Source organism: Pinus tabuliformis, chromosome X, assembly GCF_031772625.1.
Source record: "Pinus tabuliformis cultivar Carrire ecotype Pingquan chromosome X, CPIR1, whole genome shotgun sequence".
Classification (NCBI taxonomy): Eukaryota; Viridiplantae; Streptophyta; class Pinopsida; order Pinales; family Pinaceae; genus Pinus; species Pinus tabuliformis.
The window spans coordinates 691,947,299-691,960,954 of NC_142308.1; the positions used below are offsets into that span (position 1 = coordinate 691,947,299).

Genomic DNA, 13,656 nt, shown 5'->3' on the forward strand with positions numbered 1-13,656 from the left:
GCTTGAGGTAAGAAAAGCATCTGACCACTCACTTGTCATGAGGGGAATAGAAGAAGAAAGACTTCTCAAACTGCAAGGAACCTCTGCTCATGCACAACATTTCTCATATATTTCTCATCATGAAGAAGGTACACTTCCATCAAGTTTATTATGGCATGCTAGATTTGGACATTTAAACTATGACAGTCTCCGCTTATTGAAGAAAAATGGTGTTGCTGGTTTGCCTACAATTCCTAGGAAACATAAGCAATGTGATGCTTGCATTCTAGGAAAGCATAGCAAACAGTCTTTTCATGATTCACATTCAAGAGCACATAGGAAGCTTGAACTCATTCATTCAGATTGATGTGTTCCAATGCCTGTTCCTTCTGCAAATGGAAATAAATATATCATGACATTTATTGATGATTACACCAGAATGTGTTGGGTTTATTTATTGAAGAACAAATCTGATGCCTTTCAAACATTCAAGAATTTTCATAAATGGATTGAAAATGATGCACAATCTCATATTGGGTCTATTTGCACTGATAATGGAAAAGAATATACATCAAATGAATTTGAAAACTATCTTCGCCAACATGGGATCAAACATCAAACAACTGTGCCTTATAATCCCCAACAGAATGGTGTAGCTGAAAGAATGAATAGAACAATCTTGAATATGGTACGATCCATGCTTTTCTTCAAAAATGTAAAGATAATGTTTTGGGTTGATGCTGTTCTATGTGCTGCATATATAAAGAATAGATGTCCATCTAATGCTATAAGAAACAAGACTCCTTATGAATTGTGGTATGGACATGTTCCTTCGGTAAAACATCTCAGGGTCTTTGGTTCCACCTGTTATGCTTTGATACCAAAGGTACATAGAAACAAACTTGGTGCTAGAAGTCGTAAGTGTATCTTCCTAGGGTATTCAAACACCTCCAAAGCATACCGTCTCTATGATGAAGTAAATAAAAAGTTTGTTGTATCTAGAGATGTAATTTTTCTTGAATCATCCAAATCTGACAATGTTGTTGAGCGGCAACTTGATCGCTTGGATAGATTCGCAAAAACGAAATCATTTCAAGAGTTTGATAATCAGATTCCACATCTTGAAGGGGGATTCCTATACTAGAACAACATGTGGAATCTTCTTCTGAAGAACAATCTCCTCTACATGAAACTCCAACAACGGATGATGCTTTAAGTGATGTAATTGATAGAATTGGGAGACTCAATCTTGATTCAGTCCCAACTCAATCAACAGAGCAGCCTGGACCATCTCAGAAAGGTCCCCCAAAATGGCTGACAAAGACACTTGAAAGTGTTCATCCTGATGAAATTGGAAAAACAGGAACCAGAAATTCAAACCGACAAAATGGAGGTGATGTAGATGACTCTAATTCATCTGTTGATATGGATGTTACTTATGATTGTGAATTGAACTTGTCTACAGATTTTGAACCAACTTCCTTCAAAGAAGTTGCTTCTCATGATGAATGGAAAGAAGCAATGCAAAAGGAGTATGATGCCCTCATAGAGAATGGCACTTGGAAGCTGGTTGATCCTCCATTTGGAACCAAACCAATTGGCTGCAAGTGGGTCTACAAAAACAAGTACAAAGCTGATGGCTCACTTGACAAGCACAAAGCTAGGTTTGTGGCCAAAGGTTTTGCACAGAAGGAAGGGGTCGATTATGAGGAAACTTTTGCCCCCACAGCAAAATGGGCCACCATCCGGACACTCTTTGCACTAGCAGCTCAGAACGGTTGGAAAGTCCATCAAATGGATGTAAAAATTGCATTCTTGAATGGAGATCTAAAAGAGAATGTTTTTATGTCCCAGCCTGAAGGATTTGCTGTGAAAGGACATGAACATAAAGTATGCAAACTTGTGAAGTCCTTGTATGGCCTCAAACAAGCACCGCGAGCCTGGTATGAAAAACTAACTGAGCATCTTCTGAAACTCAACTTCAATCATTTTGATCTTGATTCTTGATGATGCAACTTTATTTGTCAAGAAAGTTGGCAAAACAGTTGTGTATCTTGTGGTATATGTAGATGATCTTTTAATGACAGGGAACAATGAAAGCTACATTGCATCCATAAAGAAGGAATTGGGGAAAAGTTTTGAAATGACTGATTTGGGCTATGTTCATTACTATCTTGGCATTGAAGTAACCCAACATCCAAAATCCATATTTCTTTCTCAAAAGAAATACATTGGAGATTTGTTAAACAGATTTGGCATGACAGAGTGCAATCCTCTTTCTACTCCAATGGAACAAAACTTAAAGCTCACATCTACTGAAGGAAAGGAATTTGAGGATGCAACAAAGTATAGACAGCTTGTAGGAAGTCTCATCTACCTCACTACTACCAGACCAGACATTTCATTTACTGTTGGAATCCTCTCCAGGTTCATGCAAAAGCCTTGTGAGGGACATTGGTCTGCTGCAAAAAGAGTTCTAAGGTACTTGTAGGGAACTCAAGACCTTGGAATCAAGTATACACAGGTGGACGACTTCAGCTTGATTGGATACTCTGATTCAGACTTCGATGGAGACAAAGAAACTGGGGTATCTACTTCAGGATATGCTTTGAGTCTTGGATCAGGAGTTGTCCCCTAGAGATCACGCAAACAATCAGTTCCAGCAGATTCCACAACTGAAGCAGAATACGTGGCAGCAGCTGAAGCAACGAAAGAAATTGTGTGGCTCAGGAAAATTCTTGAAGATTTGCAGGTAAAACAAGTACAATCAACTCCACTCATGATTGATAACACCTCTGCAATAAAGTTGGCCAAGAATCCAAAGTTCCATGATCGAACAAAGCATATCAATACTAAATATCATCTGATTCAACATCATGTTGAAGCCAAAACAATCCATCTCTGTCATTGTTCCACAAATGAGCAAATTGCAGACATCTTCACCAAAGCACTTGGAAAGGAAAAGCTTGAACAATTCAGAATGATGCTTGGACTCACCAACATCCCTTCAGATAAGGGGGGGAATGTTGACACCTAATCTTCATGATTGGGGAATTTGTAAATAAATAAATCAGGAATGTGAACAGTCGTCGGAAGATGAACTGAACAATCACTCCTAATGTATATAACAATAACCTACCTATGGAATAATCAGACGAATCAGTTTTTTCTGCCTTTGGAGAGTTACTGCCTGGCCTAACAGTTTTGAATAAGGATCGTACCTGTTTCCATTTCGGAAACGGGGATCCACGTTTCAGGCAAATTCTCTAGGCGTTTCCAGTAAATTAGCATGATTGTATGTATAATGTATGATTGAATTTGTATCATCATGTACATGTTTCGGTTTCTAAATTGAAAGAGAATCTATGTAATATCTATTGATTTTTTAATATATATAAGTTTATAACGTGTCTTCAGTGTCATGTGTCCCATGTCTTCGTGTCATGTGACTTAGAATGGAATCAATGCATATGTCAACATTGAGAACTAAAGTTTCCAATATCTCCCAAACGCATAGAAATACAAATGAATTATTTCAACAAATAGATTGATCTAACGAGGAGATGACACAACCCTAGCCAGAATATTAAAGCCAGCATTACTTCCAAATGTATCTACCTTGAGAGGTTTTATCTTGCATAACTAATTTATTTCAGTTAAAAATATAGTATCCCATTTTGTTTATTTTAAAGAATGTCATTTTGACACCAAAATGGCAGAAACTTTTCCAAGGACTTTCACCTAAACCAGTACAAACTTTAACAATGTTAATCTGATCAAAACTCACCCCAACCAACATGAATATAATAAATTGATGAAAAAATGTATCCAAATGAATAGCCACCTATATGTTTCAAGTGCTGAAGGAATCAACCCTGAATTTATCTTCATCAAAAATCATTAAGTTCGCAGTGAATTAGAATGAACAATTATATTTAGAGTGATCTAAAGTCAGCTCATATATCAGGAACTTCAATTGTCATATTGTTACCAATTTTGATGCACATTTTTGGGCATTTTGCTATCAGTTGTTGGTTAATTATAGAGGTTCAAATTCTATATGGGAATCATCCAAGGACATATTATGGAATCACACCCCATTCATGGCACTACCCTTATGGTTCACTGAGAAATCTTAGGATTTCCTAGTAACTATTTACTGCTCAACAGTGGGTGCTATGGTGTCTTTGAGAAAACTGTTCAATGCAAAATGATCAGCTCATGTCACTATCTACAGTTTTGATGGCGATAATATTTCTATATCATATGGTGATATTGGGTTTATGTGTGAACTTCCTAGTAGATATGACATGTATTTGCACTTTATACAACCAATTGTCATGTCTACAAAGGCTATTTCAGATTTAATTATTTAATGCACACATGTTAAGGATGGTTGAGGTAATCTAAGAGCTGATTGTGTTATAAGAATACATAGGCCTCCTACAATTTGCCCTAGCACATATAATTATATTTTCAGTAGGAGATGATGTTGTAACCCTAGATGGAGCACACATGTGGAGGCAAATTTATGATAATTATTTTGGCTACAGGGGTGGGCCGTACGCTCTTGAGAGTATATGGAAGCTTTTATCTGATACATATGGACACTTGCACGCTTCTTGGATGACCTTAAAAATGTGTTGAAAACTATTTTTGGCAAGTCGACTAGCTGTTATGGCACATGTGGGACAGCAAATAACACTAGGTAACCTCACACTCTTCTCTACATGGACTGATTTGGCTTTTGGACACTTGGATGCATGGAATGTCCTCTTTCTAGTTCACATGTACCACTCAAGGATGTTTGTTGCTACTTTTAGAATGGATCGAACTTCTCGGAGAGGAATCAAGTCTCTCATGAGAAAAACTACCTCTCTTGCAGACCAATGTTGCGAAAATCGTGATTAAGATTAAATCGGTGAGGGTCCAGGAAAAAAAAAAATTGTAAAAAAATGAGATAAAATCGGTAAAAATTGGCAAAAAACAGCAAAATTAGAAAGAAAAAAATACAAAAAAGAAAATTAAAAAAAAAAAACAAAAAATACAATTATCGCGATTTTTTTCAAAAAGAAAAAATCGGCCAATTTAATCATTTTAGGGAAAAATCGCAATTTTCACAACAAAGTTGTAGACTATTCCAAAATCCAAATAACTGTTGTAACCCTATATATTTTATTATTTTTGTTAGATAGGGTTTTTGCATGAAAAATATTGTTTTATTATAAGAGGTTATAGTGCTCTCTCTAAAGAGAGCCCCTGTCTGTGTAATGGTCGTTGGTAGTTGGAGAAACTCTAGTTCTATTTTGTTTTGGCCTTTGGAGCACTGGAGCATTGATGTAAAAGAATTATATTGTTAAATGCAAACAAAAGAACATCTTCATGTCAAGCTTATTGTGAAGAATACAATCTGGGTATTGTTAATCTAGATTGTGAGAATTTGATAAACAAATAATTATTTATTTTAATTTCTGATGTAATCGGTGCTTGAGTTATTTAAGTGAATTTGATTTCCTTCGTTATAAGTCTTGCACACTTAAAGTGTATCGTTTAAAAGCATTTTCTCCCAGTAAATAGATAAATTTCTTCTTCATTGCAGTGCATTACATGCTACGGAAATTATATTATGGTAAGCAATTAGTAGCTGTAGCATGCTTTATACAGCTGCTCATAGCCCTAAAACAAGAGAAGATAGCACTATAGGACGTTGTTCTTCAAGACCCTATAGTCCAAGTAATATTGGCAGTGATCTCCACTTCAAACACTCCTACATTTTCACTATTTACAACCTTTTCTTTGGCTGTAATTACATTCTGGAAAATACATACCGAAAACCCTAAATTTCCAGATTAGTTTTCAGCCACCTGGTTTTGACTTGTTGGCTGTAAAAGACATGAATTCTACATCAATAAATCCTCTAAAATTGGCCTTTTACTTGAGGTCTAAAGATTCCTTTGTTAGCCTCTCAAAAGTCTATATTTCATAACCTATATTTTGGCAAGAGTAAACTTAATCGCATTTAGAAATTAATTCATTTCTGCATGCTTAAATCTGACTGGTCACGAATTATACAGCTGGAAGATACCCCAAACTCTACCTTGAATTTCCAACCTCACATAAGACCTTTCAAACACTTCCAGCTTGCATTCATAGGTTCTATCGTTTTACTTCAAATCTGGAAAATAAAACTATATCTATCAAACAAACCAGATTCACTCTAAGCCTTCATACCAATTCAACTTTTTACCCTTGTTGAGAGTCAGTTGTTGCCCCAGGAGGCACTCTACAGCCCAGTGTGGGGGAGATGTTCTAGTGGCACGTTAATGAGGCGTTAGATCAAATAATAATAATAATAATGTCAGCTCAATTAAAAAAGTAATAAAAATAATAAACCGATTCAATTCAATATGTTATATTGTAATTTTGCTTTTATTAATAAAATTACAAACAAATTTTTTTGAAAAAAAAATCATAATATTCATATCACATTAAAATAAATTTAAATAATAGTGATTCATATTTGTAACCATAATATTTCAGAACATATAATTAATAAACATATAAAAACTTGATAATATTGATTAATAAACATATAATTGGAAACAAAAATATTTCTATTTATGGCAATGAAAAATATTTATATAAAATATAAATAGTAACTATAAATTCAGACCCATTTTACCATATAAATTAAAATAATAATTCATATTTATAACCATTATATTTCAAAACTTCATATGTAAATTCAATTAATAAACATATAAAAACACACACACACTCTCTCTCTCTCTCTGCTATGCATATCACATTAAAAAATTAAATTTTAAAAAAAATTATAAAACATATCAAAAAAAATACTAGACACATATATATGTAACTATATGTATTATTAAAGTTTTAAGAAAACCAACATAGATCCATCTTAACTCCGGATCTAACAAGCATCAAGAGGATTCAAATATTTCAAGGTGCAAACCTTCTATCCTCTTGACACTTGGTAGATCCGGAGTTAAGATAGATCTATGTTGATGCAGGGAAGACCCAATTTATTGGAGTTCATTCCAACATAGATGGTGGGGGTGTCATTGAGGTAAATTATCTTTAGGTTCACACTAAGTGACTTGGGACCTTGGCACCTTTGGTGTGAACTTGAATAGTTAAACATTCCACAAAGAATTTATATAATAAATCATCAAATACGGACCTTCTATCCTCTCAACACTTGGTAGATCCGGAGTTAAGATGGATCTATGCTGATTCAGGGAAGCCCCAATTTATTGGAGTTCATTCCAACATAGATGGTTGGGGTGTCATTGAGGTAAGTTATCTTTAGGTTCACACTAAGTGACTTGGGACTTTGGCACCTTTGGTGTGAACCTGAATAGTTAAACATTCCACAAAGAATTTATATAATAAATCATCAAAGACAGACCTTCTATCGTCTCGACACTTGGTAGATCCAGAGTTAAGATGGATCTATGCTGATTCAGGGAAGCCCCAAATTATTAGAGTTCATTCCAACATAGATGGTGGGGGTGTCATTGAGGTAAGTTACCTTTAGGTTCACACTAAGTGGCTTGGGACTTTGGCACCTTTGGTGTGAACTTGAATAGTTAAACATTCCACAAAGAATTTATATAATAAATCATCAAAGATGGACCTTCTATCCTCTCGACACTTGGTAGATCCGGAGTTAAGATGGATATATGCTGATTCAGGGAAGCCCCAAATTATTGGAGTTCATTCCAACATAGATGGTAGGGGTGTCATTGAGGTAAGTTACCTTTAGGTTCACACTAAGTGACTTGGGACTTTGGCACCTTTGGTGTGAACTTGAATAGTTAAACATTCCACAAAGAATTTATATAATAAATCATCAAAGAAGGATTAATAATAGAAACATGGTAATCGACAATAGTGTCACCATATTAGAGAATATGTAAAGACATCATATTCAATAAACAAAATAACAAACATTGAAATAAAGAAATTTTATTTAAAAATACTAATGTCTAAACATAATGAAAAAAAAAATGTACAAAATGTTGGAGTAACAAGAGATTGACTTCCTGGTACAAATATTATGGTAAAAATACTGTACTTCATCTTCAATGTAATAAAAGCTACACAAATATAAGTACATATATAAGTCAAAACCTGGTCTCCAATTTCATCCATGATAACCATGCTAGGGAGCGATTGGACCTGCAAAAATGCCATAAATAACCACTTACTAAACAGTGGCAGAGAAAAATGCCTACTTTCAGCATAGATTCAGATACAAAATTTCAGTCCTAGGAATTTTCAAGGTCAGAAAAAAAAGGAAGAAACAAAACAATGTACAAACCAAACGAGAAAGAGATGACAAAGTCAATGAGCAAGATGCCACATCAGCGACTACACGGCGACGAAGCAGCACATCCAGCTCCCTGCAAGTGTTGTTTTACAACTTCATTTAAGGTAAGATTTCTTCATAATATTTAGGAGGCTATTTATCAAGCACTGAACTAAATAATATCTTTGGAATCACTTAAAGAGAAAGGAACGGAGAGGAGAAAAGAAGACTCATCCGAGAATTTATAACATATCACTTTCAGTTAATAAAATAAACAATTCTGAATAATTATACTATACTCATTTTAATTTTATAAAGTAAACGATTCTAAAGTAAATTTTGTCTACTCTTCTACAAATGGGATGTTTTAATTTAGTTCTAATATTCCAACAACTCAATAAATTGTACCAATCTTTTACGTGTCTACCAAAGTTATAACTATGTTTAGAGGAAAAAAATCAAAAAATAGCTAAATGAAAGAATAGAGTAATAGAGCTATTATGAACTGATAACAAGCTATCCGGTCATACAGGCCAACCGAAAGCTTTCTTTATGATCACTCTAGTTTATTTTCCCATCTGTACATGCATCATGATTCCAATATATAGCTTTTCAATAATACTGTTTATATAAATCATTATTCTTGTTATGAATACTTTCCATTGCTATAGTTAATTGCACCTCAAGGATTATCACACTTCTTGGTAGAAAATATCATATGCTGTGAACTCAGAAAGGAAATAATCAACGATAGAACTTAACTTTGATTTAATTTAAGCATATCTTGAGCAATCCAAGAACACTAGTTATTAGATGTATAATAATTCCTCCAACTTCAAGAAGAAAAGGTTCCTCCACAAGTGTATCAACTGAAAAATTCTGGCCAAGTTTGTTTCCTACCACAATGTATGCTAAAGTAAATTGCAATTTGAATAATAAGACCTCTGCCTTAATACATATTGTGAAGACAAGATTTTCTTAGTAGGCAACATCTAAAGGTTTGTTGATGAAAAATTTATATTAGATTAAATAAGAATTTGGGTTTTGAGATTGTTCCCGCCTTAATCCACACCTGGGATTGTCATGGAGAAAGTTCTTAACTCCACTTAGTGTAGCCTTGGGGCAAGTTTCGAGTTGAGGCTGTCACTCAATTCTCAACTCCTCCATCTAGGCTTACTCCTAGCGAAGCCAAGGGGGTTGGACCCTAAAAGATGTCTAAGGTTAAGCTAGCTCAACACTAGCAAGTGAGTTTCTAGGAGTTAATACAAGACACTTCAGTTATATGCTTTCAAATGTATCATCAATTCATAATTGTTGGCTCGTTGAAGAATGTAACTAGGTTTGGTCTTCATAATTGTATAATGTAATTTATTTGTCAAAAGAAATTTTACTATGACTTATTAAAGCATGGGTTTCATGCTTGGGTCATCATTTTTAGGTCAAAGCCTCCATTGTAGGCTTCTAGGTTTTATATCGAGTCAATATAGTCATTGTCAACTTTATTAGACCCTTCTTGGTCTTTTGTATCATGTAAAAAGAATTATTTTTTAGTCAAACAGGTCATTTGACACCTCCACACCAAGTCAGCCCTATGATGATGAAGTCGATATACATTAGGGTAATTCAACCCACATAAGAGGCTATATATAGACAAACAGTTCGATCCATTTGCTCACTCACTCAACAAGTTCGATACACAAGAAAGAGAGGCAGAAAAAGTGCGAAGTTGCTAAGAGAAGGAAGAAGATTGCAAGAGAAACAAAATCGAAGTTTTGGATTATCTTTCTCTCACACGTGCAAAGTTATTAGGCTATTGTTGGGGTCAAAATTCTGAATTCAACTGCAAGTTGAAGTTTTGTTGTTGGGTCGAAGTTCTGCTATAGGGGAGGCCGAAATTCTATTGCTGCAAGGTCAAAACTCTAGGTCAGAGCTGATGATGGAAGACGAACAATTGGAGAAGAAGGAAGGGTTGACTTGGTGATTCGAGGAAGTCTGTGTCTACGTCAAAAGGTCTTGGACTATCTCATCTTGTCTTTGAATCTACTGAAGGAAGAGTTTTGACTGGGTTTTGCCCTAGATGATTGCCTACATCTTGTGTCTCTTGTTCTTGTGATCTTCATATAAACATAAATTGGCAATTTCTTGATGAAACATAATATAATAAAGAAGTAAAAGAAACCCACATAATTCACAAGGTATTATCAAGAAGAAGAAAACAAACCCTGATTACTACTAGCATTGAGTTCTCAACATGGTATTAGAGCTAAGGTTGAAAAAGGTTGGAGATCACTTTGTTGTCTTGAAAGCAAAGGCTACTATCTCTATAACAAGTTACTTGAAGATGGGGCTCAATGTCATAAGAATTGGAGGTGTTGATTTTGGGTAGCATCGGATGTGCTCTAGCTCCGAAATTTTGTGGTGGGGCTAGAACACATGAGATCTCCAGAACCCATAAATCGTTTGGAGAAATTCCACCCGAATGAGGAGTTATTAAAATAATTAATATTTTTAATGAGTTCTTAAGTCTAAACTTAGGAAAATAAAAATACTAATGTGTATTAATAAAAATATGGGTGAGAAGGTTCTAACTTTCTAAGTAATGAGGATCAAGCCAGTTCTAATCTTCTCCGTTGATTAGGGACTTAATCTCGTTCGCTGATTCATCAACAGGAAAAGTATAAGAGGAGGCTTGAGGGTCAGTTGGAGATACACCAAATTGATCAAAGAGTTCGATTTTTCTAGGGTGAGGTTTACTGAGAAAATAGAGCTAGTGATTTGAGTTGCAGTGAGGGGTAGTTCGGGAGAGGGACTTCAGTCCAAGGCTGAAGAATACATAACAGAGAGGCAGAGCAGCACTAGGAAGGACAGCGCAGCTCCAAAGAGGGTGGCGTAGAGGCCCGAAAGGCTGACGCAGGTGACGCAAAAGCTGGAGGGGCTAACGCAGGCCCTTAGAGGCAGCACTGGGGTTTTTTTGTGGGGCAGAGAAGGAGCAGTTCAACATATCGACTTTTTGAGCAAGGGAGGCTCATTGAGAGGGTAACGCAACTCCTAGAGGAGGTGACGCAATACCAACACAGAGCTTGGAGCAGCCATCACTGACCAGCATTGGGGACAACAGGGTCATCTGTGGGGTTTGATCATCTAGTTGTTGGATTCCCCGAAATATATGTCTCCGGATAGAGGTACTTCTGCCAAGGTTATTCTCTAATGGGTGAGCCGCATTTGGCACCCTAGTTGTATTCAAGAATCTGCTTAATAATACAAACCTTCTATGTTGCACCAGTTTTCCCGAATTGGATTTTTCCAGGGACGATTGTCCAAAAATAACAGTGCCCCTTGTGTGATTGTCTCAGTTTATTTCAGTTCATGATCTGTATATATGTGTAGGCTGCAATAGTGTTTTCATCGATGTTTATGTAATTAATAACTTGTTAAATGCGAAGAACAAGTAGGAGATGATAAACCAGTAATTGCAGTAGGGGTTTCTAATGTATAGTTTCAGAAATTTTCACAGGAGGAAGCTGGATTGGAAGGATCGTCTACAACTTATCTAAGAAGGTCAAAAGCGAAGGATTCTTGGTTGCACTTACAAGTACTCTTGATGATGACAATGCATGGATCATTGATAGTGGAGCATCAAGAAATATGACAGGGGAAAGCAGACAACTTCATACTCTATCAAAGGAACAATCATCTCATGAAGTGGTGCTAAGAGACAACAACAATTATGCAGTCAAGCGACTTGGATCTACATCTTTGAAGCTGAAAAATGGAGCAAAGCTACACCTCAACAATATACTCTATGTTCCAAGTTTGAAAAAGAATTTACTTTCAATTTCTTGTTTAGAAGATAAAGGAGATATGGTTTCTTTTGTAGATGGTAAAGTCTTTGTTTGGGGATAAGATTCAAGCATTGAAAAGGCAAAGGTTACTGGAGTTCTTGAAGGAAGACTATATAGAGTTATAACTTATAACACCATCTCCTCAAGCCCTAGTTCACATGGAAATCAATCCCATTGAACTATGGCATAGAAGATATGGGCATATACACTACAAGATCATTCCCTCTCTTAATCAAATGGTAAATGGCATCCCTAACATCAAGGAAAATCGTGAAGGAGTATGTAAGGGATGTGCTTTGGGAAAGAACACAAGGAAGTATTTCACAAGCAGTGATACAAAGTCTAAAGAAATATTAGACCTCATTCAATCCGAAGTGTGTGGGCATATGTCTAACAAATCACTTGGAGGCCATCTTTATTATGTGACCTTCATTGATGATCACTCTAGAAAGACATGGCTCTACCTTCTAGAGACAAAGGATGAAGTATTTGGAAAATTCAAGGAGTTTAGATCTGAAGTGGAAACCTTAACTGAAAGAAAGATAAAAACCTTGAGATCTGACAATGGTGGGGAATACACTTCAAAAGAATTGGTTGCATATTGTAAAGAGGCAAGTATTAAGAGGGAGCTCATTGTTCCCTACAATCCCAAAACAAAATGGAGTTGTAGAAAGGCAAAATAGAGCTCATTGTTCCCTACAATCCCAAAACAAAATGGAGTTGCAGAAAGGCAAAATAGAGCTCATTGTTCCCTACAATCCTGAAACAAAATGGAGTTGCAGAAAGGCGAAATAGAACAATTAAAGAATGCATACAAACTATGATATTTGATCAAGATATTCCAAAGTTTTTGTGGGGTGAAATAGTTATGATAGCAGTATATATACAAAATAGAAGTCCTCATAGAATTCTTGAGAATATGACCCCTGAAGAAGCATTCACAAGGAAGAATTCATGTGTGGACCATCTTCAAATCTTTGGGTGTCCCGCATACATCCATGTTCCAAAGGACAAGCGAAAGAAACAAGATTCTACAAGCATTAAAGGGATCTTTGTTGGCCACAGTATTTCTTCAAAGGCATATAGAATCTACATTAAGGAAGGAAGACAAATTGAAGTAAGCAGGGATGTTATATTTGATGAGAATCATGCCTACAAGAGATCCAAAGATATTCCAATTGATTCCAATGACGAGGATACACCATTATTTGAAGAAGAAGAACATCATGATAAGGCAACTCCAAACCAAGAAGAAGAAGATGAAGGACCAACTGAGCTGATTCAAACTATGATCATACCCGAAACAAGGAAGAGACCAAATTGGTTGAAAGCTACTCTTGAAGATGTCGAAGGACATGGAGCTGCTAAAGGAACTTTTAGAGAAAGCAAAAGACCAAAAATATATTCAGGATATGCAACATACATGAAAAAATTGATAGAAGTTGAACCAACTACATTTGAAGAAGTTGCTCATCAAGAAGAATGGAAGAAGGCAATGCA

General features: G+C 35.7%; 1 protein-coding gene across 1 annotated transcript in view; it reads right to left on the bottom strand.

Moving 5' to 3' along the window:
- LOC149141867 (GPI transamidase component PIG-S-like protein) overlaps nt 1-13,656 on the bottom strand; it is a 155,835-nt gene that overhangs the window by 17,149 nt on the left and 125,030 nt on the right. Inside the window, exons 9-10 of the mRNA XM_089450069.1 lie at nt 8,327-8,408; nt 8,137-8,184 (exon numbers count right to left, since the gene is read on the bottom strand). Coding sequence (XP_089306195.1) covers nt 8,137-8,184; nt 8,327-8,408 — 130 coding nt within the window. The remainder of the gene's footprint in view (nt 1-8,136; nt 8,185-8,326; nt 8,409-13,656) is intronic.